This window comes from Lepidochelys kempii, chromosome 13, assembly GCF_965140265.1.
Source record: "Lepidochelys kempii isolate rLepKem1 chromosome 13, rLepKem1.hap2, whole genome shotgun sequence".
Lineage (NCBI taxonomy): Eukaryota > Metazoa > Chordata > Testudines > Cheloniidae > Lepidochelys > Lepidochelys kempii.
In genome coordinates, this window is record NC_133268.1 from 3,321,349 (window position 1) to 3,348,184 (window position 26,836).

Sequence of the window (26,836 nt, forward strand, 5' to 3'; positions counted from 1 at the left end):
CTGACCAACCAAACCTCGGGGCGGAGCCTAGTGAAGCGCAGGGGGACACGTTTGGTTAGGTCCCGAGCTGCCCTGTGTCCGCTTCGCAGGGAGAGAAAGAGGGTTCGCACGGACCCAAGCCAGTCCTGGAGCTGCCCTGAGACGCGGGTGGCTGGGGGTGCTGGAGCTCAGCGGTTCTCAACCTCTGAGGGCTCAGGACTCATTTGTAAAGTCAGGGCCCAGTAAATAGTCTGGGGGCCCTGGGGTGGTCCTGCGCCCGGGGAGGGGGTTGGGTCCTGCCCAGCACTCACCCCACAGGGGTCGCTCCTGCGCAGCGGGGGTGGCTGGACGTGGCTCTCCAGGCCAGGTGAGGCGCTGCTCAGGTTTGCCCCCCGGCCAGACCAAAGTTGCGGGAGTGGAGTCGTGATCTGGCTCCTGGGGTTGCAGCGGCTCACTTTTGGCCTACGCAGACTCTCAGCATCATGGCGGCTGGGCCAAGTCCGAGTGGTGCTGGGACCCCAGGGGCTTCAGCTGGAGCGAGGAGGTGAGCTCAGCCCACCCTGGGGGACAGGAAACCCCCCAAGCCCCTTTGAAGCATTCTGGCGCCGCGGGGGTTGAGGTGAGGGATGGTCATCTACCCTTTCCCGTCCGCTCCAGCTTAGGGTCATTTACAAAATCTTGAGATCCCCGAACAACAGTGCAGTGACTGACGCAGTAGCGCATCTTTTCATCACCATTTTACTCAAGTCCTGGATCACAAGCATTACTCATAGGGTACCCTGCCGAAGCAGGAACAGCCCACTCCGTCTCCCACCAGCGTACCGAAGGAAACACGGATCCTGCTACACGCAATCTGCTTTATTGTACCTAGCAGCAGGGAGGGAAAGACTGAATCCCAAACAAAAATCCACGAGGGGCCAGATTTTTCAAACGTATCATTGTGCACCTGCCTGCAACCCATAACCTTCCTTCCCCCACCCCTGCACGAGCTGGAGAGGCGCAGAACAGCCATTGGAGGTCTGGCCCTCAGTGCTTGTCCCCCATGACCCTTGTGGGGTTTCTGGGTGCAGCAGGCTGCCTTTTCCGAACACATGATCAACATGGAGTTTGCGCAGATGCTATTAAGCCTGCAGCACAGCGATATCCATCACTGCCTGCCTAATTCCACACTATTCCCTTCAGCAGAGGAAAGCTTTTCCATTACTCCATTTAGGTCCTGCTAAGGCCTTTCATTGTATCCCCACTCATGCCGTATGCAAGACAGCCCCACGTATCAAGCCTAGGCCAGAGGGAACTAGAGGTAATGCAGACACAGGAGATTGTATTTGCAACCCGCTCAGGCTTGATGGGCTGTGCCAGGGTGAGCAATTTTAAGAAATGACACCAACCACCTTCTGCCATTACACCTTCATACCCTGGGCTACTGGGAGCTCTCAGGACTGCGGGCAACTAACGATGCCGGCGCTAAGGCCCAGAAGCTGCCCAAACCAGCTCTTGACACACACAGTGTAAGAACGGCCAGACTGGGTCAGATCAGTGGTCCAGCTAGCCCAGTAGCCTGTCTTCCAACAGGCCAGTGCCAGGTGCTTCAGAGGGAATTAATGAGTGATCCATCCCGTTGTCCAATCCCAGCAGCTGGCAGTCAGAGGCGTAGGGACACCCAGAGCATGGGGCTGTCTCTGTGAACATTCAAGGGTGAGGGTTCAAGGGAGAACTTACTGCAGCAAGAGAAAGGCTGCAGGGATCCCGTTTGCCTGGGTTTTGGTCTCAATTGATTACAGAAACTTTTGGGGACGGGGAGGAAGGAATCTGCACAACTGCTGCTATCTTTGTCATTGTGTATTCACTCAGATCAGACCAGACCCTCCAGCTTCAGAAGAAGCAGAAAGAAATTACCATGAATCCAGCCAGTGTGTTTTGGCCCTGGAGAGAAGTAGCCCTTGAACAAGTTTCAAGGCAGCTCGTGGCTCAGGAATGTGCTATTGAAGGAGTTCCAAACAGAGCTAATTAAGCAGCTTCTCTCAGGTTGCAGCGAAGTAGAGGGGCTGGTTACTGCGGAGGAATCCTGCCACTCGAAATGGATTGAGCCCAGGAACTGGAATTTCTTTGCAGCGAACCCAGTGACAGCCTTTGGATAAATTACATCCTCCAGCCCCAAGAAGGAGATTTCTCCCTGCCCCACCAAAGATAGGCAGAAGCAAATATCTTCACAGAGCTGCAGCAGAATCCTTAACGGAGTTCGTGTGATGAATGTGTTAGTGGTCATGGCTGCGGGTGAGGAGAAAGGGGAATGAAATTGCAGGAGCTGTACGTGTCAGGCTCTGGGCAGCTGGTGTCAAGGATTATAGAAAGCACATTCCACCAGCTCCAAGAATGATTTAATGCTTTTCAGTCCCTGTAAATATATCTTTTATATAAATTATTTACTGCCATAAGCTTTGACATATGCATTATTTACCTGAGTGAGAACAAGAATCACAGCTCAACCCTTAGCATAAGCCAGTTAACTTCAGGGTTTTTTTTTCCTTCCTCATGTAAACTGAAGGGCTTAAACCAGTGTAAAAATAACAGTTTGAAATCCCTGCTCCTTCACCCAGAGGTGTAAATACAAAGGCCCAGCTCTTCACAATTGTACATGTGCTATTCCAGGTCTAATTTACATGCATAATTATTGCAACTGCACAAGTACATTCAATTGGACAGCTACCAGGGTGTTTGTATGGTTGCTGCAACAGCAAGCAAAACAAACACACACGTCTGTACCTGCAGAGCGCTGAAAATCTGATTCCAGTCAGAAGAAGTTGAAAAGCTTTTCAGTCACTCGGATCTCCATTCAGACATACAGAAACCTGTGTCTCGACAGCAGATCTTGAAAAGGGCCCGATCCTGCAGCCTTTACTCATGCAAGAGCTCCTATTGACTACCATAGTTTTGCCCAGAATCATCATAGAATCATAGAATATCAGGGTTGGAAGGGACCTCAGGAGGTCATCTAGTCCAACCCCCTGCTCAAAGCAGGACCAATCCCCAATTTTTGCCCCAGATCCCTAAATGGCCTCCTCAATCATTTAAGTCCCTCCTTACATGACTTGAGTTGCTTATAAATGTAACCGTTCTGCCAAGCAGAGTTGGTAGGAAGAAGGGCTGGGTTCAGTATCTAGGGGTTCCTCTTAACAATACAAAACAGAACCAGCTTGAGCCCTCACTCAGTAACCTGCGAAAGTGAACCACCCCCCCGGTGCCTCTAAGAAGCAATACTTAATAAAAAGGGAAAAGGACCGGAGTATTCATTGGGAAAACACCACAACCATAACTCTCAAACATCACTAAGAGCAACCACCACCCCAGAGTTCACTGGGCGGTGTCCTTTGCCTCTGTTTCTCACCTTGCGGCCTGAAAGTCCAACAGATGTTCCTTGGACGGGCCACTGCCCTCTCCCTCCACTGCACCGCGCTCACAGTTGCTGTCCTTGGTCAGCGAAGACCCAGAGTTCAGGGGGGGTGAGGCATCAAGCAACACCTCAGCTGGTGCAGCCACCATTACATCCAGGCTGCCTCTCCCCTGTGACATCACGCTCTGAGGTTCCAGCACTTGCCCCAGCTCTCAGCAATTGCAGCTCGCAGTGATTTCAGCAGGTAGTGGGGAACCGGGAACCTGTCCGGCACCAGGTCTCAGGCTCAGCACCCGGCTGTCACTGGTTGGGTCAGTGATCACTAGAGCTGAAAACAGGGACGCTCAGTGGAATCCAGTCAGCTCTGTCTTTACACAGTGGATAGGAGAGGATCAAATGGTACCTAGGCACAGCTCACACCACCATGCAGGAACACTTGGCCCCACCCTCTCCCCCTTTCATTGGGATTTGGCATGCCTGCCCCTTGCTTAGTGAGGATCAGTTTGGGGTGAGCCCCTCAATCGGGCAAGCTAAGTACAATTCTGCTGCCCTTTGCTCATACAATAAGGATAACATTTCATTACCTTTGCACTCAATACTGAAGTGATTTGTAACCTACTACCAGCCAAAATTGATCACTTTGGCAAAGTAGCTCCATCATGCTCTGCATCTAGGTAGAGGAGGAGTGTTCACGCAAATATGGTCTGTTCCTGAAACCTTCTTCCCCCAGCGCATCACTAGACATTAGGGGAGAGCTCATTCAGACCCTGCTTACATAAATGTCAGCCCAGACAGAAGAAGGGAAACCCAGAGTTCTGAACTCTGGTCTTTGCTAGAAAATAAAGGATACATTACTTTGTTTTAAAATTACTTTGTAGTTTAAGATGTTTAAGATTTGGGAGCTTGATTTTCAGGCATTTCACATGCACCACTAGAAACAAAGCAGATACATTTAGGGACAGGAGGGGAGCACTGTATTCCTTCAAATGAGCAACAGGCCTGTGAACACACATGCAGCTGCAGACGTCTATAAACATGCCTGCGCTTGTTTAAAGGGCCCGATCCAAAACCCACTGAAGTTAACAGGACACTTTCCACTGACTTCGATGGACTTTGGATCAGGCCTTGTGTGTCCTAGTGTGACTTAGTATGTGCATGCACATCCCGAGCTGGTTTTCTACAGCACCTTAACTCCAAAGGTGGTGTGAATTCAATAGCAATTAGGTAAGGGAGGTGAAGCTTGTAAAGTGGCTCTATCTTATAAAAGCCAAAAGGTCACCAGCAATAGACAGCTTCAAAAGAGCGTCCTGGGAGCAGGCTTTGTTTTTTTAGAGGTTCTATTTAAACATGTAATGCCATACAAGAATAAGGGCAGCAGCATGAAGGCCAGTTTCTAGTTCTTGGACATGGGTGTGTTATGATCAGTCACTTCCTAGCGAGCAGGAGAGTTTCACAATCCGAAACTAAATATGGCTGATTACAGCCAAAGGTAACAATGCTGACCTGCTACTTTAAAATCAAATCCTTAAAAAGAGATTACAGGTCCATCCATGTTAAACAAAACAGAAAATATGCCCACTGAAAGGTAACCTTAGAGCATGTCACACTGGGGCAGTGATCAAGGAGACCCTCACTTGGAAACAACAGAGGTGGGGCAGCATCCAGCACCGCAAAGGGGAAGCACAAGCTTCCTGAACACAGGGGAGGAGCAGAACCTGCTCAGAGAAGGGGGGAGGGAAGTATGCAGCAGAAGTATGTGAAAAATGTGCAGTTATTAGAAAGGGAGAGGAATAACAATGAACCAGATATGGAGGAGGAGCACAAGAGAAAGTCCTGTGATTTCTCACCTCTTGGAGGAGACTGCCACTGCAGTGAGAATGCTTGTCAGGGGAGTGGGAACACTTCTACAGCTAAGACTGCCAACCACAAACAGAACACTCTGAGTTATTAAACTCTGAGCAGTACTCTCTCTCTCACACACACACACTCACTCACACACACACACACACACAGAGCTGTGTTTACTCCTTACAAATAAAGCTCAGCAGACCTATGAAGGGGTCTCACATAAACATACACAAAAAAACTAGGCAGAAATCAAGAGGTGTAAATTCTAACATGAGAAAGTGAGTTTTTGCCAGAGTCTATTATAAACCATGAGAAATGCAGGCAGAACTCTGCTTGGGAGGAGGGAGAGGAAATTGGCTGCTTTAATACTAAATAAATAAAAATCAAGTCTCTCAGGCACTGAAAAGGAAAAGGCATTTTAAAAAGGAAATGAGATAGCAGCATGAGTCTGACTCTCCGTTGGTTTTATCAAATGTGGCACAGATTAGCTTCCCACACAGAAACATGGCAGAACATGAACAATCTCAGCCCACTGAATCTACCCAGGAGTGCAGCAAAAAGGCACTTTTGCCCTCAGAAAGCTGACTCTGTTAATGAACGGACCTCCCAGCAGTAGGAGTTGCAGAGGTGAGAATTCCCTCCCTCCCCTGCAGGGAGTAGCTCAGAGTGAAGCATACAAGGCCTGCAACAATAGGTTAAAAAAGGCAACTCGCCATCCCACTTGTGAGAACCATTGTGCACTCTCCAGCCCAGTTTCACCTTCTACTTTCATCCCCTCTGGTGTATTTTGAACTTTTCTGTCTCCAGCAAGCCTCACTAATTTTCCTTTGTCTATTGAAGACGACCAGCTTCAATCAGGCAGATGCCACGTACGGGATAGCCAGGCAACTCTACAAGCTCTGCCATGTCAACAGTAGTAGTTCTAGAAGATCTATAGCCAGGCTAACAATATTTGCACTTCTCTGCTCAGGCAAACTCTACATAGCCCCACAGTGTGAGATGCTGCAGATATAACCAAAGCTACCACAAGATGAGGACTACACATTAATAGGAAAGCCTGAGAGAAGAAGGGAAGGAGAATTAGCAGAGCAAGGTGACAGGGGAGTGAGTACATTAAACTAGGCTTCACAAATGTGTGTGATAGAGAGTTAAGTCTTGCAAAGCTCCTCGGCTATTAAGAGCTGAAAGCTCGTGGGCAGTTCAAAGACAGAGATGCTTGGCAGCAGTAAAACCCTCTGCTTTGGAGAGGTAATACAGTCTTCATAATGGAAAAGCTGCTCAGGGAACATGGTCTGAAATCAAACCCCCTCTCCCTTCCCCTCCCACCCATCTGCCCCAAATAATGAAACCATCACAGCACATGGGATTTCAAAGGTTCTCGTAGAAACCAGGCTACAAATCTATTTCAGTTGTCCAGGAGAACCAGACTAATCACAGCCCTAGTCTGAAGCAATCTAATCTGAATCATGCTGACTTGCTGACATGTATTTAATAACCCTGCATGCATTATGGCACACCCAGCCAGAGACAAAAATGACAGAGAGCCTCCTGCTTCAGTTTTCTTGGAAAACCACCACCAGTTAGAGGGGAAACGGAAGATTTATCTTCCCAGCCTCTTCCTTTACTAAACTCCTCTAGCTCCGCTCAGGAAGCTGCACCCTCTGCGGCACGTGGCTAATTACGTATGCCCTCTCCCTAAAGGGCAAGATGAGGTGAGCCCGCCATTTGGTGGCATTACATCACAAGAAGCCAGGCTCATTTGGGACAGACAATTGTGAGATCCAAGTTCTCCTCTGACAAATCGCTTTGAAACAAATGTCCTGGCATGAGGCAGCTATGGCTGTACTCTGGCTGTGGCGAAAAATCCACCTTCAAGCTCCTTTTAGTGCTGATCACGCAGACGCCTTATCCTGAAATATGGCACATCACCGCTTCCGGCATTAAACAATCGGTGCAAAACCCCAACTCCATAACTCAGAGTGGCTCACCGTCAGTGGAACAGCAAATACTGCCAAGATGTTAATGCCAAATTAGCTGAAGATTGTTCTGCACAGAGCAAACCTGCTAGCAACACACCCCCAAAGCGCAAAAGCAGATGCCAGCTGTTCCTCAACAACATGGACAATTTCATGCATCATGTTAGAAAGGGTCAGAAGACATTTTCCTATTTTTTTAATGGTCACTTTCACAATAATTTACAACGTTTGCCGTTACGTACATTATGTATCCATTTAATCATGAAAAATGCTAATTCATTCAACCCCCGGTAGAGTAAGTGCTGTCCAAATGCCCTTGCTAAGGTCCGCTACTCACTCCTCTGTTGTGCTTGACGCACCTAGCTAAGCGAGTTTCCCATGCTGAACTTGTGGAATCTGCTGACCCCTCCCCCGCGTAGGCGTGCCTAGTGTTTGTTCTCTGCTCATTGCAAGTACCAAAACTGGGGAACAGGAAACCGTGAAGCATCGGGGGAGGTAGGGTTACAGTGCTCGAGCTCTACGCTCCAGCATGACTAAGCCTGGATAATGGGACACATGTTCTAACAACTCACGGGGTCACAATTCAGGTACTTGCATCACAGCGAGACTACTGGTCTCAGTGTAGCATCGAATTAGCTGGCGTCACAAAGCTGATGGTTCAGCACAGCTGCAGGCTCTGCACGGGATAAGTCCAGAACACGGAGTCAGGCGTGAGATGCACTGGGACATGAGGTGCACTAGCTGGCAAACCTGCATGAGCTACACCTGGCTCAAGCTAATCCCATTAGTCCCTCATTTCTAGGAGCACCGAATTTACTCACGAGATTCTTAATAAAAGAAGAGACCTGAGCCCAAAATGCAAACAATAAAACAGACAAAGGTGTATAGCTAAACTGGTCCTCAACAAATGTGAGAAAGTAAATTTAAGGGTTAATCTCTTCCCCACAGCCTTAAATTACACCCTGGCCATTCCCAGTATCTCAACAATTCATTTTTAAAATTCCTTGCCAAAAATCTCTACTTTCCATTAAGTTAAAGTGTATTCATTTTTATCACTTTTCACTTCCATTCACTTCCACAGCAGATCCAGCATCCTGCCCTCTTGGGGCGGAAACCAAGGAGCAGGCTGTACTTCCCAAAGCCATGAAGCAGCCCAGCACGCAGCAAGGCAAAACTGCAGCCAGTCTTGCTTAGTGGAGAGAGGGGAGAAAACAAGAGACCAGGCTGGGTGCTGTGAGGTAGAGCCCTACACAGGGCTGTTTTTTAATCCCGTTCCCGCTAGTATGGTGATGGGTCCTGCAGGACCCCAGTCCTCCGCAGGGCTCTCCTGTGAGGAATGTCAGAACTTTGTAGCGGGGGCAGGGGGAAATCAGAACTTGAACTTTACTTCTGAAAAAGGATGAGAAAAGCATTAACCTTACGCCTCTGCATGCAAATCCAAGCTTTAACCCACATACAGTACAAGAGAACCGTGGCTTCCCAAGGATCTATCGGCTAGTGCTGGTGTTACACCAATGTCAGTGTCAGCCTGGCAATCAGATCACCCATTTATGGGATGGTTTTTATTTAACACACTGAAACAAAGGAAGCGTTTTGCATAAGGCCTGGGAGGAGCGAAGAGTAATGGGTTGCTATGAGTCGTTCTTCCCCAGCATGGACGGAAACTACTTCCTTTGAGCTCCCTTTCACCAGACTTCCCTCCCACTCTGCAGTCAGTAACGTGATCCATAAAGCACCTTTGACAACTCCAGTGGGAGAATTTCTGGCACAATAGGCTGCAGCCCCTTTCAAAATGGGTTTGTTTTGTTTATTTATTTTAAAGTCCACTGATCATCACAAAAACATGGGAAATGCAACTAATGAGAAAAAAGTCCAACCAAGATCTAAGAACCCAGAGCTACAGGTAGATGTTACACTGTGCTGTGTGGCACAGGTGCGCATACAGGACGAAACGACACATGCGCACAGCAGGTAGACGCGTGAAGAGAGATGGGTTCTATTATATTAATCGCTGGACGATGACAGCGTTGAGCAGGTTGGCTTCCTTCAGGGTTTGGTCCTCGTCAGACAGCTCTTTATTCGGGAAGGTGGTCATGAGGACAAAGCTGGTAGCAGCCATCGCTGGCCGGGCATCTACTATGAAGAGCCGGATGTCACGGATGCTGTCCAAGGGGATCAAACACACAATGGTGACCCTGTTATTTCATTTACTGCACAAATGTGTGGGAAACAGACTAACCTTACACCTTTTCCCGAAGGTGTAAGAGCCTGCAATGTCACAGCATCAACACTACCAGCAAACGGCAAAAGCCACATAAAGCAGATTTCACATTTAAGCTACTTTTAAAGATGACTTTTCATTTTCTGTTGCATATCTATACAGACACACGAGTTCCCTGAAATAACACATGAAACTGCTTTCCACCTATTACAAGTGAGGCTAAAGCCTTTGAGCATAAGCTGTGATCACAACTAGATAGTCTTTGTAACTTCCTGCCTTAAACACATGCAGTGATTGGTGGCTATACTAGTAAGTTTTTAATACCTGCAGATCACCATGGTGTCTGGACACGTCGGTGGATCAAGAGATTCCTGCATGTATAGTTTGTAAAATGCTTTGGTATCCCTTCAGGATGAAAGGTGCAATGTAATTTATAAACTGCTGGATGGGCAGGAGAGCAGCATTCCGCATAAGTGAGGCAGATCCCAGATTATCTGATCCCTTAGGGGGCATGATACCATCGTGGATAACAAGGGGGCCTGGAAAAGAGATTTGTCTTCCAGATTCCCCTGCTTGAGCAGAGATGTGGTTCAGTTCTCCTATAAGAACTGGAGAAAAGTACGGGTGACCAGCTGTGTTCTCCAAGAATGGTTGGCTGAGCAGGACTCCAGCACAGAAGTCACATGCTTAAGTCCTACTGAGCAATGGACTCCATGGAATTAATTTTGCTCCTCCCGCTGAACCTGTTTTAAAGGGAACCTCCTCTCTCAAGCTATCTGCAGTGAAGAGAGTGGCTAAGCAAACAAGTTTTCAGAAGAAGTCAACTGAGCTAAGTTCCTTAATTATCTGAAGATGTCCAAAGACCTTGGGATAATTTAGTTGGCACTACAGACAGTTACACTGAGAATACTGAAGTGTTCAAATGAGAGATCACCAGTTCAACAGCTGTCACTGTTAGGAAAACAAATCCTATCCTACTAATATTTAACAATCACCAAACCCCGCAATAATTCTGCTCCTATTCACCTATACAGAAGGATCCCCAGAGCTCCCTTTAGCTGGCTAGCCAGGATTTTAACATCTGCTCCAGCTGTGTACAGTTCACAGTGTCACTCGGGCCTTCCCAGTTAGTAACCTGTGTTTCCCGTTGCCCTTGTACCTGTGGCTGTGGTTAAATTTCTGGACCAATCGCCCGCCATCAGCGAGCCGGATTTGGATGTTGGTGGTGGGCTCTGATTCATCAATGGTGATAGAAGAACTGGCTTTGGCTTCGTTCTCTGCCTGCTGTGCTGGAGAGCTGGTGCCCATCACCTGGGGGGCAGTGCTAAGAGGAGGAAAACATAGAGGACAGGTTTTATAAACCACCTCTTTCCAGGCCCAGGAATCAGGATTCCCACTTAAAAAGAGGCACAGATGCAAACATATTAGCACTGAGAACAGGAACTCAGGAACCAACTGGTGACACATCAGGGGCCCTCAGACACTTATCTAATCTCCAAACCAACCTCTCAGAGCCAACAGATTATACAACCTCCAATGTCTTCCAATCCAACCCCCACTCAACCTGACTTAGACATTCCCACACTTCCAGACATCTAATCATGGTCCCTACTACCTCCCCATCTCCTCGCTTCGGATTGATCTCTTGACTAACTGCTAATGAGGGTGCATATCACACACAATATTTAGCATTTACAAACATTAAAATGATTAATCACCACCGTACCGCCGCTCTGCAGGGCAGATATGTTATCCTCTTTTTACATACAAGGAAACAAAGGTTAAGTGATTTGACGTAGGCCACAGAATCAGAGGCAGAGCCAGGAATCAAACTCATGTTCCTGGCTCAGAGACACGTGCTCAGACCTCTGCAACACACTTTATATCTGCCATCAATGCCGTTTTGCAATTGATTCACAGGGGTTTGCAATAGGGAACTAACAGCAAGGAGTTAAAGCCAGTCCTTTGTATTTGTTAAAAACACCTGCAACATTAAATGCTTATAAAATGTCAGCTATTCCGTCACCCTAACAAACAGCCAAATCAACTGCTATTTTGTTAAAGAAAGAAACCGTGTGAGCTCAGATGGCCTATGGCAGCAGATACCAAATCAGTATTGCTGTCTTCTCACCTGCCCAGTTTCTGCCCCTCTCCAGTGAAAGCCCTGAAGGCACCTTTGGATTTCACAAAATCCTCGTCACGGTGGTCCTCCATATCCAAGTTCACTTGTCCACCGCGTGCTAACCTGCGGAGCTCGGCTGGGACTTCCCTGGAAGCAAGAAGAATGTGCATTGTAATAAAATCCATAGATAAAGAGCTGAAAACTACCTTCTGTTGTGTCTTGACACACAGGTGGGCTCCTCTTCTGGAGCAGCTTCAAAATGGTGCCCTCCCCTTGCCAATGGCTACAAGAGAGACAGGCATGCAGAAGAGATTACAGAACATGCACCCAGATAATGCTTGCTTCCTATTTATGCTGCCCAGGGAACTGTCACCACAAATGCCAGTCCCATCACAGGCTATTAGAAACCTTCCCTCCTGTCCCCAGGAATCAAAGCATCCTTTAGTCATCATCTCATCAGCTAAGCAGGATTTGAGGAGGACTCATCTTCCCAGGGCATAACACACATGAAAGTTTTCTCGCACTAGTCTGTGTTTAGGATAACCTGCCTTTTGTAATCCTCAGGAGTCTGCATCCCACATATGGAAGAGACTGTTCCCTCACTTCTAATCCTCAAAGTCTCCTATCCCTTCATGGGATGGGGCTGCTTCAACAGCTAAATACCTGATGTAAAGGCAACCACTGTATTTTACCCACCCCATTGCTACCACGTTAAGAAACTAATGAAAATGCTTCAGATTAAATGAGCTATTTATACTAAGCTCTGATTCCCAGCACCCTGGATTTCCTACATTCCTATATTTTAGCGTACAGGCGCTTCCTTCTCAGACACATCCCATCAGAGGTCCCCCCAAGCCTCATGCTGCATACCCTCTGCGGATAGACTCCAGAAACTGGGCATTGGATGGGTCTTGGTAGCTCCTCAGCTCCCCATTGTCTAGGCTGAATCCACTCTTCCACAGCTTCAATACGATATGTACCTGCAACCACCCCAAGCAGAAAAGTTAGCTCCTTGCCAGTGTCTTGATAAAACATAGCAACGACTGGCAGTGAAAAGCCTGCCCAGCGGGATAATTTCAGATAGAGGGTTGTGCCCCTGTGGGGACTTCCCTAAGCCAACACAGACAAAAGAAAGAAAAACTGTTGGCTGGCTGCTTGGTGGTGTCACTCCCCAATACAAAGCCACCATCACAGATCACCCTCTTTTTGGCAGGTCTGGATAAAAAGCCAAAGAGTGCATGGGACAGGTAGACTGAGCCACACACCCACCCCAGAGGTGGCCTCTCCAAGCTCACAGTGGAACACACTGGTCAGGTAGAGGAGAGAAGTCTGCACTGCTACTGCGCCTCCTCTGGGGATACAGGGAATTTCATTCTCCAGTGCTTTCTATATGCCACCTTTCAGGAGCATTAATTTCACAGCTAGAAATGTTGAGAAAAGGTCCTTGAGCTTATGAGGAGCTTCCAGGCTTTTAAGTAACACTTCAGCAGAACACTGCCTACAGAACGCTTGATTATTCATTAAATCTACAAGTGGAGGAAAGAGCACTCTCCAGTCTAAGAATTTACCAAAGCTAGGCTTACTGCACCTCAGCCTTCTATGTCCATTTCCTTCTCTGGGCTCATCAAGAGGGAAAACAGATGCTTTGTAGCTAAATAAAATAATCCACTAAGGAAGATCTTTGCAAAGTTGAAGGGTGAGAGCTACTCACATCCTGACCAGAATGCTGCCTCCTCTCTCCTGACACATAGGCCGACTCCTCCTCTGGAGCAGCTCCAAGGCGGTACCCTCCCCCTGCAAATGGCTACAAGAGAGAGGCACGCAGAAGAGATTACAGAATGATATGCACCCAGACAATGCTTGCTTCTCCTTCACGAGAATATTGCCATGAGTAAACATGGGCTTCACTGTACCAGCAATATGGTTATAAGCTATGTAACACATCTCAAAGCTGCAGTGGCCAACTTGTTAGCCAATGAATCATCTGACCCCCTGAATTAGCTTTTCTTGCCATTATGGCACATATGCTAGATCAGCGCTAATGGAGGGGTAGCTGTCCTTACAAGAGAATCCCAGCACTCACCAATATAGAACAGCTGTCACTGAGCTGGTGGAGGGAGATCACCTCCATTAAAAACAGATTTAAATAAGGAAAGGAAAGAAGACCCCAGCATTCCTCACTTTTGGTCTGCTGCTCTCGCCGGGGCTCTTAGCTGGCCGATCGACAGCCACCGCTCCATGCTCCTTAGCTCCTTTGAACAGATCCTCCACCAGCTCATTGGGGCTTTTCTTCCTTGGCGGGCCAACGATCTGCTGCCCACTTCTTTCCGAGCCCCCAGCATAGAACCTGAACAGAACAAACAATCATCATCTAGGGACTTGGGGTTAGTTACTTGGACAAATGATTTTCCAGGACGTGGACCTGAGAAGCCCCAAGAGGTTACAGGAGCAGACTGAGTTTCAGGTCCAGGATGTGGCTGCCCACACAAAGAGTTTTTGCTCTTGCACAGTTGGTTATTCTCACTTTCTCTTCTATAGTCATACAGTTTACTGGGAAGTGTTCATCTACTCTGGCCAATCACTGTAACTGATGTGAACAGAAAACCATGAAATGAGGTCTCTGCCAGACTCAGCAGCTTCTTCTGTAACAGAGTTTGAAAAGCTGTGTATTAACTAGTGACAATCAAGTAATCTCCTAGCCTTAAAGCTCACAAATTTAACAAATGGGGGGAGGGAAAGAGGGAAAGGAGAGAACCTAGACTAATGGGACTGGTTATCTGCACTCCTGAATTCTACTGCCAGGTACACCACCAAGTTAAGGCACTGAACTGATCTGTGCCTTAATCTACCCATCAGTAAGATTGTTTATATACTTGGCCACCTCACAGTGATGGCTCCATTCAATTTGCTTTGCATGTCACCTATAAACTACTTATAGAATCTGAGACACATAGGGCTGGAAGAGCCCTTGAGAGATCATCCAGTCCAGCACCCTGCGCTGAGGCACAGTCAAATAAACTGAGACCATCTTTGACAGGGTGTTTGTCTAACTCGCTCTTAAAGTCCTGCAATGACAGGGATTCCACAACCTCCCTTGGAAGCCTATTCCAGTGCTTAACTATCCTTATAGTTAGAATTTTTTCCCTAATATCTCACCTAAATCTCCCTTGCTGCAGATTAAGTGGATTACTTCTTGTCCTACCTTCAGTGGACATGGAGAACAACTCATCAGTGTCCTCTTTATGACAGTCCTTAACATATTGGAAAACTTATCAAGTGCCCTTCAATCTTCTTTTCTCAAGACTAAACACGCCCAGTTTTTTAACCTTTCTTCATAGGTCAGGTGTTCGAAACCTTTCATCCCTTTTGTTGCTCTCCTTTGGATTCTCCTCAATTTGTCCACATCTTTCCTAAAGTGCAGCGCCCAGAAATGGACACAGTACTCCAGCTGAGGCCTCCCCAGTGCTGTGTATAGGGGGACAATTACCTCGTGTCTTTTTAACATTCCTGTTAGTACACCCCAGAATATTAACCTTTTTAGCAACTGCAGACTCATATTTTTGACTCATTCAATTTGTGATTTACTACAACCCCCAGATTCCTTTTAGCAGCACTACTTCCTAGCCAGTTATCTCCCATTTTGTAGTTGTTCATTTGATTTTCTCTAACTAAGTGCAGTATTTTGCACTTGTCTATTAAATTGAATCTTGTTGATCTCAGACCAATTCTCCAGTTTGTCAAGGTCATTTTGAATTCTAATCACGTCCTCCAAAGTGCTAGCAATCCCTTCCCCAGCTTGGTGCCATCTACAAATTTTATAAGCAAGTCATTAATGAAAATACTGACCAATATCAGACCCAGGACTGACCCTGCAGACCCCACTAGATATGCCCTCCCAGTTTGGCAGTGAACCACTGATAACTACCCTTTTGAGTACAGTCTTAACTAGCTGTTTACCCATCTTATAATAATTCAATCTAGACCACATTTCCTAATTTGCTTACCAGAACGTCATGTGGGTGACATATGGGTTTCAGAGTCCAGGCTCCACCCCAAGGCAGAACATATACACTGCTATTTTTAGCTCTACAGCCCAAGCCCTGTGAGCCTGCGTCAGTTGACCTGAACTCTGAGACTTGGTGCAGCAAGTGTTTCTTTACAGTAGACATACCCTTACTATTCTTCCTCTCGCATCAGGATGGTTTGCTATTGAGCCCCTAATACTGTCTCTTTGAAAAACTGCCATCTTTCCTGAACTCCTTTTGGGACCTTACCTACCAGTTCTGAGTTTGTTACTGTCTGCTTTTTTAAGTCCATTGTTACTTTCACTTTCACTCCTTCCATTCCTTAAAATCATGAAATCTATCATTTCATGATCATTTTCACCCAAATTGCTCCGAACCTTCAGATTTTCAACTAATTCCTCCTTGCTAGCCAGAATCAAATCTAATATGGCTGTCCCATCGATTACTTCCTCTACTTTCTGAAACAAAAAATTGTCCTCTAATACATTCCAAGAACTTATTGGATATTTTGGGTTTTGCTGTATTATTTTTCCACCAAGTGACTGGGTAGTTACAGTCCCCCATTACTACTTGTGTTTTGCATATTTCTGTTATTTGTTCTCAAAATGCCTGATCCACTTCTTCCTCCTGATTTGTTAGTCTACAGTAGACCATGACATCACCCATTTTTTCCCCTCCTTTTATCTTCATCCAGAGACTTTCAACTGGTTTGACTCTCACCTCCTTCTGGACCTCAGAACAAGAGTACATATTGAGGTACAATGCAACACCTTCTCCCTGGCCTATCCTTCCTGAACAAGCCATAACCCCACTATACCACCAAGTCTCTGTGATGCCAATTAAGTCATAATTTAGTTTATGGAATACTTCACGTTCTTCCGGTTTACTCCCCATATTCCTTGCATTTCTGTATACGGACAGCTAAGCTATTGAGCAGCTTCCCCCATTGCTACCCCTCATGTAGCTCCAATGACCCCCGCCCCATATTTAGTCCTCTGTTAACATCACTTTTTTTTGTACCTACCTGTGGGCTTTTATCACCTGCCCCTTTTGAATCTAGTTTAAAGCTCTCCTCGCTAGCTGTCATTATAGCTGTCACTGCAGGAAATTTCCCACTAACATTTCCTAAATGATGCTCAAAAGAAGGGAAAAACCCAGATGAAAAGGGGAACTGCAACTGCATTCCCATACAGCAGCATCACAAACAAAGACATGGGAGTGCTGGGGCTCACTGCTCTAGCAAAAATGCAAACACTCATTTTGCAAGCCCTGGGATTAACTTCTCTCAACAATGGGGAGAAGGACATGCATTCAGAACTGTACTGATCACCACTGAATTTAACATCTCACAACTCTCAAACCAGTACAGAGAATTTCTACAAACAGTGCTAAGCCTGTCCTTGCAGACATCATTTTCATTGACTAGCCTTTCAGAATAAGACTCAGTGAGCATGAAAACCGGAGACTCGTCAGTAGCGATTAAAACACAGATTTAAAGAAGGTTCTGTATAGTTCCATACTCTCCCACAAGATAAAAGACCATGTGGTTTATATATTTAACCGGAGACTGACCGTTGTCCCTCTTCCTCTTCATCATCATCTTCTTGAGCATGAACAAGGTCTCTGAATGATGTCACCCGGTGGTCACTGTAAAAAGATAACCAAATAAGCGCACACATTCCCCAAAGAGATAGATAGATATCAGACATGTAACGTGAACTATAAAGCAGGAAAGTGGCTGTTATGTTGTGCTTCTGTCCTCTACTATGCATCTGGGTTAAACAGAATTTATTTCCACTGAACTTCAGTTCTTGCACTAATTAAACACCCTCTATATACTGATCAAATGGCAGCTCAGAGGGGACAGGTACTATTGCTGTCCTCATTAACCATTCAGCAAAGTCCATCTGCTCTTTCCCTCTTGGGGACTGTTGTCAAAATAAGGAAGACTATCCTAATATCCTACACCGGTGGTTCCCAAACTTGTTCCGCCGCTTATGCAGGGAAAGCCCCTGACAGGCCGGGCTGTTTACCTGCTGTGTCCACAGGTTCGGCCGATCACGGCTCCCAGTGGCCATGGTTCGCTGCTCTAGGCCAATGGGAGCTGCTGGAAGCAGCGCGGGCTGAGGGACGTACTGGCCCCTGCTTCCAGCAGCTCCCATTGGCCTGGAGCAAAGAACTGCGGCCACTGGGAGCCGCGACTGGCCGAACCTGCGGACGCGGCAGGTAAACAAACCAGCCCGGCCCACCAGGGGCTTTCCCTGCACAAGTAGCGGAACAAGTTTGGGAACCACTGCCCAACACTTAGCTCCCTCCCTGACTTCAATTAAAAACAACATACACTCTTAGAATAGTCTAAACATATCTAAGAGATCACTAGAAACAAACAGTTTTGTGCCTTTTGTGTCTTTATGATATATAAAGAAAGATCTGAAAGGTTTCTGTACAAGACAAAAAAAAGGAACCTGGATTGAAGAAAGCTGGAGTAGAAGAATTTCTGCATTTATACAGTGGGTTAATCTGGGTCCCTTCCAACCCTACGGACCTGATTCATCACTCCACTAGACCATCGAGTCACATTGGTGTAAGAATGGTGAATCAGTCTCCAAGTATCTCATCCTCTCCCCATTACATCGACAAATACCAGGTGAGTGTACGCACAATGCTTGATAAGGGGTCACGAACACAACAAACGTAACAAAGCTTCAGTCATTTCCCTGCAGATGTACTGGATTTAGGAACCTTTATTTATCCACAGAATAGTTATGGCATAATCCCGAAAAATGCAAGGTATCTAACGCGGCCCTGTTTACGGAGCCTCTGTTAAAGGTGAACGGAGTTCAGGTTACATGTCTGTTGATCCTCTGTGTTTCTGCGGAGCTACCTACTAGGGAGCTAACTGAAATGGCGATTTTTTGTGATGTGGACACTTACCCACTAGAATCTGCACTTAGACCATCAAATTCATTTTACACAGACAACTACCAATCAGATGAGAACTCTCTGTGCTTCAGATCCCTCATCTGTAAAATGGGGATAATATTTTCCTATTTCACAGGGACAAAATCAGGCCAAATTCATTCAAGCTTGTAAAGTGCCTTGACACCCTCAGATAGGCGGCGTATAGAATTGCAAACTATTCTAGAGAATTATAGTATTCTGTATTACAGAGAATGTTTAGATCTGCTGAGTTCTCTTCTGGCCCCAAAGCAAACTAAAATAGAATAATCCATTCTTCTTGAGCAATGAGGTAAAATCATTCTACAAAATTCTTTGCATAAGATGTGCAATCACATCCAAGGTAGGGGAATACAACACTGCTGGGGTTTCACAAAGGCTAATGAAACTTACGAAATAAAGCTGAACAAAATTCATGGATGTCTTCTCTGATAAGGGTCATACAGCAATGTGATGGGCATAGTGTAAGTACTTCGATAGGTGGCTTCCACTCCCACATGTATAACTGCTTAATGAGCAGACCCATATAATTTGCAAAGTTTCTCCTCACCTGGGTGCAGTGCCTCTGGACACAGAGCTGGCAGTTGGCTGAGGAAGCGTTACAATATCTTCATCACCCCCGTCCTCATAAAAACTAGCTAGAGCAATCTGAAAGGACAGAATTACAGCGGCTTTTAAGAAGACGACCGATCATCTCGTACATCATTGCTGTCAGAAAGATGTCAGAACTATATCCATTAAAAAGATTAAAATACTGCATTTACTTAGAACTTTTGTCACGCCCAATAGCTTAAGCCACATCTACTCTAAGGAATTTTACAAAACAATTTCCACCTTCAGGAGTCTTAAGCAGAGATAAGGCTCATCTAGCAGCTTCCAGTTTTTTTACTGCCATGTTAGGGGTTGCCTACACTCAGAAATGTACTGAAACATTTCTTCTGGAATAACTCCTTGTGTGGATACTCTTATTCCAGAATAAGACTGCTTGTTTCTGATTTAGCTTACTCTACTTCTAAAGTGGATTTAGCTAAATCTGAAAAAGGTAGCCTTATTCCAGAATAAGAGTATCTTCATGGGGGTTTATACACAAATAATTATTACAGAACAGCTATTTCAGTACATTTCCAAGCATGCACAAGCCCTTAATTAAATGTGCTAGTGTAGACATGGCCAGAGGGTAAGTTTGCAGGGAAAAAGGCAATTGGTCAAATAGGTGATCATGCATTCACTTACAATTTTCAGGTCCTGTTCATACCATGGCTGAATCTGTGCTAGCAATAACTGGTTTTCACCCCTTCTGACCAAGTGGATAACTTTTACAGATCCTTCCACTCTACCTGACTGGCTAAATACAGGAGTCTATATCATACACAATCTCGATTAAGCATATTTCATAGACTTTGAATAGTTTCAGGTGTCTGAAATTAGGATTATCAGAAGAATTTTCAGTGCTCTTAATATATATAAGGGGAAGGAGGATGATCTTGGGAACTACAGGCCAGTCAGCCTCACCTCAGTCCCTGGAAAAATCATGGAGCAGGTCCTCAAGGAATCAATTCTGAAGCACTTAGAGAGGAAAGTGATCAGGAACAGTCAGCATGGATTCACCAAGGGCAAGTCATGCCTGACTAATCTAATTGCCTTCTATGACAAGATAACTGATTCTGTGGATAGAAGGGATAAGATGGATAGAAAGCTGGCTAGATTGTCGGGCTCAACGGGTAGTGATCAATGGCTCCATGTCTAGTTGGCAGCCGGTATCAAGCGGAGTGCCCCAAGGATCGGTCCTGGGGCCGGTTTTGTTCAATATCTTCATAAATGATCTGGAGGATGGTGTGGATTGCACCCTCAGCATGTTTGCAGATGACACTAAACTGGGAGGAGAGGTAGATACGCTGGAGGGTAGGGATAGGATACAGAGGGACCTAGACAAATTGGAGGATTGGGCCAAAAGAAATCTGATGAGGTTCAGCAAGGACAAGTGCAGAGTCCTGCACTTAGGATGGAAGAATCCCATGAACCGCTACAGGCTAGGGACCGAATGGCTAGGCAGCAGTTCTGCAGAAAAGGACCTAGGGGTTACAGTGGACGAGAAGCTGGATATGAGTCAGCAGTGTGCCCTTGTTGCCAAGAAGGCCAATGACATTTTGAGATGTATAAGTAAGGGCATTGCCAGCAGATCGAGGGACGTGATCATTCCCCTCTATTCGACACTGACGAGGCCTCATCTGGAGTACTGTGTCCAGTTTTGGGCCCCACGCTACAAGAAGGATGTGGATAAATTGGAAAGTGTCCAGCGGAGGGCAACAAAAATGATTAGGGGGCTGGAACACATGACTTATGAGGAGAGGCTGAGGGAACTGGGGATGTTTAGTCTGCAGAAGAGAAGAATGAGGGGGGATTTGATAGCTGCTTTCAACTACCTGAAGGGCGGTTCCAAAGAGGATGGCTCTAGACTGTTCTCAGTGGTAGCAGATGATACAACAAGGAGTAATGGTCTCAAGTTGCAGTGGGGGAAGTTTAGGTTGGATATTAGGAAAAACTTTTTCACTTGGAGGGTGGTGAAACACTGGAATGCGTTACCTAGGAAGGTCGTGGAATCTCCTTCCTTAGAAGTTTTTAAGGTCAGGCTTGACAAAGCCCTGGCTGGGATGATTTAGTTGGGGATTGGTCCTGCTTTGAGCAGGGGGTTGGACTAGATGACCTCCTGAGGTCCCTTCCAACCCTGATATTCTATGACCACACAGCCTGTTTGGGTTAATCACACTTCTATAAAATCTTATGCCTCAAGCTAACAAAACTCAGTGATAAATATTATTTACCTGAATAGGAGATTGCCTCAACTAGTTACACAGATATTTGTAAATTTCAAAATTACAAAATGGAAGTGATTTGTCTCCCAGTTCTTGCGCTTGATGACTTAATCTGCCTCTAAAGAGTTTCAGTTCATATTAAAGTATAACAGGTATGGGGGGGGGGCGGCATTACTGCACAATATTGTGAGTCAAGACTCTTGGCTCCATCGCTGTGTGGACCTGGCTGGACAAGTCACTTCACTACTGTGCCTCCCTTTCCCTATCTGGATAATACTTATGTCAATGGTTCTGTGAGGCCTAATTAATGCTAGTAAGGAGCTCTGAGATTTTTGGATGAAATGATGTGCCAAAGAAATGCGACGGGCAGGGATGCGAAGGGCATGCAACAGGCGCCTGCAGGGGTTTACAGGAGAGCTGGGAACTCACTGCAGCCACATCTTGAGAGAGGCGACCAGCTCCAGGACGGCTCCTGAGTGACGGAGACCGAGTCTTCCGCAGGCTGGTGGGCGGGGGACGGGTTTGCACGGAGGAGCCAGCGGCCAGTTCAGGGCGTGCAGCGCCTGGGGGAACAGGCCTGGGGGGCCCTTTGCTCGCGCGGGCACCGGCTCGGCCCAGCCCGGCAGGAGGAGCGGCCTGAGCCCGGGGAGGCGCCGGGGGGCGCTGGCCGGGGTAGGGAGCAAGGGGAGCAGGGCCGGGCCAGCAGTGAAGGCGGAGAAGGCGGGGCCGCGGGCGGGCGCCGGGGAGGGGAGGCCGGGATGGGGGGAGCGAGCCGGAGGGGCCGGGGAGGTCGGCCCGAGCCGGGCCCGGGGGAGGCGGGAGGCCGGGCCGGGCCCCCCCATGCCGGGATGACGGTGCGGTTCCGCGGCGGCCCCTCCCCCGGCCCGGCGCGGCGCTACCTGCAGGTCCCAGCCCGCCGACTCCAGGAAGAAGCGGGCTCGCTCCTCCTCGGTCCCGGTCACGGCCACGAACTCCCTCAGCGCCTCCTGCCGATCCGCCATCTTCCCGGTGCAGCGGCCAATCCCCCCCGGCCCGCGCCGGAGGCCGCGCCTGGCGGGCCGGGCGTGCAGCACTCAAAGCCCTCCGTGCGGAAACGCGCGCCGCCCACAGCGCCACCTGCCGGCCCCCAGCGCGACGGGCAGCGGGAGGCTTCCGGCCGGGCGCAGAGGCGGACACACGCTGCCCTCTGCTGGGGGGAGATGGAAACGCAGGGGCCCCTGGGGAGATGGAAACGCAGGGGCCCCTGGGGTCCCCAGTTCAACCGCCTGCCCCCGGTTCCCACGTGGGTCCCGTCCCACCAAGGTCCCTGCTGGGTGCTCAGCCCCCTCCTGCATCTGACCCCCAATCACACCCCCAGGAGCTGGGCCAAGGGAGGGAGAGACACGGACCGTTCCAGGGCCAGCCGGCGCCGGGGCTTAGGGCGCCTCTCCTGGGGTGCGTCAGGACCCCGGCTCCGCCGAGCTCGCGGGATGTGGGCTCAGTTCCCAGCCCTGTCACGGCCTCCACGGACAAACCACTTACGCTAAGAGCTTTAAAAACGGCCACTGGTTCTGGGTGCCCAACTTTCAGAACTGGGCCACTGGTTTCTGGGGCCCAGTTTTCAGAAACACTGAACATCTCACCGTCCCCCACTGGGAGCCACCATGCGAAGGGTGGCCTCTGAAGAGCAAGCCTCCAGGAGCGTGCCCCAAACCGGAGCCACTCCAAAATCACGGGGCTGCTTTTGAACATTTTGGTCCCGATCTCTCTGAGCCTGAGTTCTCCTTCCACACAATGGGGATAATAACCTCAGCCTACCTCACAGGGTGCCAAAAAGATAGAAGCCCAGACCCTCCAAGAGAGGGGAACTCAGGCATGGGCAACACTCAGTCGTTTGTGAGCTGCTCCGATACCACGGTGGCGGGGCCATAAAAGGACTAGGCAGATTAGACAGACATGAAGGTTTGTCGTTAAAACCATTCCCACAGTGGGGGAAACACTTCCACCAGCAGAACCCAGACTTGCACACTCTCCCCGGCAGCATGCAACCAGCAGGGTCCCCGGAGATAACGGGCTGTAAGAGCAGGTCACACTGCAGTTCTGCTCTGCAATACGTCCTGTGACAATGGGATCGGTGGGCAGGCAAGTGAAGGACTCACGGCACATCTGGGGGTGAATTCAGGCATCTTCAGAGCAGCTTATCTTAATACAGAAGTAAATGCAAAAACTGTGCTGCCGTCTTAAGCCCCAGAGGCAGGAGGCTTCAGACCGAGGCTCAAAGCAGCAATTCCCTGTTCTCATCTCCCCCATGTCCCAGAGCACAGCCCCATATGGCCACCTCCAGGATCTGACGCTGCTTAAAGCAGAGGCTGGTTATTAACAGCCAGACCAGCACGTTGTTTCATTTTCACCTTATTTGGATTTTTATTTCTCACCAGATTTTTTTCCTCATCCCCCTTCTACCCACATCAGGCTGTGACACCGTTTTGGTTACCCAGGGTGTCTGCGGTGAATTATTAGTGCTTTGATAAGCGGGTTCTCCAGTACGGAGGGGAGCTGTGGTACAGATTACACAGCCCCCCATCCCCAACCCTTTCCATACACAGAGCTCCAAACCTTTGGCAGATGCTCTCTGTGGCCAGGGGGACTGTGCTGCAGACAGCTGACATGGTCCTCCAGGCAAGCAAAGAGAGACCCATGAGCAGAGGGGACTCTTCTGTGCATGGACCAAGTGGGTTTCATTCCTCCAACCCCATATTTTCTACCCACAGTTGTTCCATCCTGGCACCTCTTGTGGATGGAGACCAGTCTGCTGCAAATTGAGCCAAACCCTGAGTCCATGAGGTACTGGGCTGGGCACCTGGTTCTGGGCAGAGATTGGTCCCTGATCCTAGCTCTGGGTCTCTCAGGTGCAGGCCCCATGGCTGATCCCCTTCTGAGGCAGTGGGACCCCACAGTCTGACTGCCTCAGACCCCAGACCCAGTGCTTCAGCCCTCCCAAGCTCCCAGTGCTTAAACACTCTCCCCTCAAGTCCATGTGACTGTGGGAGCTCTGGTGTCTAGCTAAACCCTTCAGCAGGGCAGGAACACACCTAACACAGGCTTAGCAAAGGAGATTCTCACCCACAGCTGCGTGGGGGTCATTTGGGTGTGTGTTTGTTTTGAGCACAAGGAATGAGGAGGGCTGGCCGCCCATAACTCCCACGGGACTTGTCAAAGCAGCAGTCTTGCTAAGGCCCAACATTCAAAACAACCTGAGTCAGACCCCAAAAATCAGGAGACAGCCCCCCTCAAATTATGAGATTAAAAAAAAAGATGAATGGTTTTTGAGCTGTCTTCTGGTTTTTGACCCCACCCCACCCCACCCCATGTGTGTGTGTCGCGTTGTGTTGCCAGTTTATAGTGGGGGATACAATTTTGGCCACTGCATCCCGACAACAATTAATTCCATGCCCCAGCCCCCACATCAGCTCTGCACCCCCAGCCCTACCTCAGTTAATATCGTGCCCTCCAACCCTGACCTCTGCCCCAGCCCATCAACTCCGCCCACCCAGCCACGCAACCCATTCTGCAGCGCCCGGTGCCCCCAGCTCCGCACCAGTTAGTTGAGTGGCCCACAGCACAGCAGGGGTGCTTTATAAGCAGTACAGACAGCAACACACTGATCAGCCATTGCATTAGCTCGTCACTCAGGGGGCGTTAAGGTCGCTGCTGCAGAGAAGGACTGCCAGCTCCCAGGGGCTTTCAGGACTGTGGGCATCAAACCCAGATCTCAAAACACTAGGAAATGCTCAGCCCAAGTCCCCACAACCTACGCCCACAGAAAATGCTTGATTTGGTCCTTGACTGACTACATGGGACAAGTTTGAGAGTAGCAGCCGTGTTAGTCTGTATCTGCAAAAAGGACAGGAGGACTTGTGGCACCTTAGAGACTAACCCATTTATTTGAGCATGAGCTTTCGTGATAAATTTGTTAGTCTCTAAGGTGCCACAAGTCCTCCTGTCCTTTTTACATGGGACAATTAGCTCTGACTCCGTGGTAGGTCAGCCCGAGGACTCTGCATGTCCGGGTAAGTGCAGCCCCCTTCGATGGGGTCTATTTGCAAAGGGAAGTGATTACCGAATTACCTGCTGCCCTCTCACAAAGGCAGGAGGCTCCAGCCAGTCTGAAAATAGCAGGAAAGGCGTAATAAAGCTCTATGGATTGTGAGCTCCCTGCTCGCATCAGCCCAGGGGGCCAGGGAGTCGTGCGCAGTGAGTTCGTTCTTCGGAGGTTGCCCAGAGCCGAGAGGCGGGTGATTAATGGGGTGGGGGGGGAGCTTCCATTTATCACACTGTGTTGTGATCCCCACAGTCAGGCCCAATGGCCTCTTCCCGGAGAACGATATCATTTAAAACCCCGCTCTCCAGGCTGCTCCCGTGATTGGTCAGGGCAGACCCAGCGGTAAGAGCACGTGACTAGCTCTTTCCAATCAGGTCACCGGGTCACATCTGCAAAACATCCAGCTCCTGCCAGCCCAGGAAGCAAGAGTCTGGGCCTCAGGGTCAAACCCGCAGGACTCAGGGGCGCTGCTGCGGGGCCACACTATGTGTTAAACAGAAGTAAATTGCATTTCACCCCATCTTAAAGGAATAAAATCAATAATTAAATTTCTCAGATTTGAGCTTGCTCCCTGAAGTGAAGGTCAGTGCAGACAGCGCAGAGAGACAGGCGGAGTGGCCAGAAGCCAAGTCAGGAATTCCATGTCAGCTGCTCCATCAGGAGGTGGATGAGCTTGGTGGGTACATCCCATCAGGCCTGGACTCCCTCTGTCCGACCAGCAGGGCTCACTGCAGGTGCATCCGTGGACCCATTTCCTGGCCTGCGGGGATGGAGGCGCAGACAGAGACGTTGGCAGGTGGCGACGGTGCAAGAAAACCAGGAAACAGCCCTGGGGCTGCAAAAGGAAAGAATCCAACTGAAGAAGGAGAGTCAGTCAATGACCCTTCCCTGAGCATTAGCCCAGCCCAGCCAGGAGCCCCCCAGGGCAAAGTGTCACGAGCGCCTCACATCCCTGTGCTGGAGAACGTCCAGACGGTAAATCATCGTTAGTCTGGCAGCGGAGGTGTTAATTCTCCAAGGCCCATTGCTCCAGGGGACCCTGCCAACCCCACCGCAGCCCAGGGCTGGCTGCGTAGCAGGGGAAGAGTGCAGTGGGCCCAGTCCCCCAGCCCCTGCCACTGATACCCCCTGGCTGCTGGGACAAACACAGGGTGGAGGGCCCTGCTGCCACTTCTGCATCTCCGGAGGATGAGGGGAGGACAGCCCTTCTGCTGGCCCTCAGAGGAAGAGGCCCCTGCTGCCACTCCTGAGCAGAGGAGGGGCCCTGCCACTGCTCCCAGGAAGAGGGTGGGGGGCCCTGTCATTGCTGGGGGGAGAAGGGGAGCCCCCATCTGCCCAGACACCCTCCAGCCTAGCCCAGATCACAGCTCTTGTATGCCCATGTGGCTAAAGCCTGGACTGCATAATCCAGCCCTGCCTGAG

The 26,836-nt window shown here is 48.7% G+C and overlaps 1 protein-coding gene across 2 annotated transcripts; it reads right to left on the reverse strand.

Annotated features, from left to right (window-relative positions):
* Positions 1-7,377: 7,377 nt before the first annotated feature.
* NSFL1C (NSFL1 cofactor) lies at positions 7,378-22,388 on the reverse strand. 2 transcript variants are annotated; one of them, XM_073308852.1, is made up of 9 exons: positions 22,233-22,387; positions 19,071-19,168; positions 17,135-17,209; positions 13,719-13,884; positions 13,249-13,341; positions 12,408-12,517; positions 11,547-11,684; positions 10,575-10,739; positions 7,378-9,356 (listed from the first exon to the last, which is right to left on the reverse strand). In XM_073308852.1, exons 1-9 carry the CDS (start codon positions 22,332-22,334, stop codon positions 9,194-9,196), a joined length of 1,110 nt encoding a protein of 369 aa, XP_073164953.1. In that variant the 5' UTR covers positions 22,335-22,387; the 3' UTR covers positions 7,378-9,193. The 2 variants fall into 2 exon arrangements, with proteins under 2 accessions (XP_073164953.1, XP_073164955.1); XM_073308854.1 differs by lacking the exon at positions 13,249-13,341 and having other exon boundaries at positions 22,233-22,388.
* Between the last annotated feature and the right edge of the window lie 4,448 nt (positions 22,389-26,836).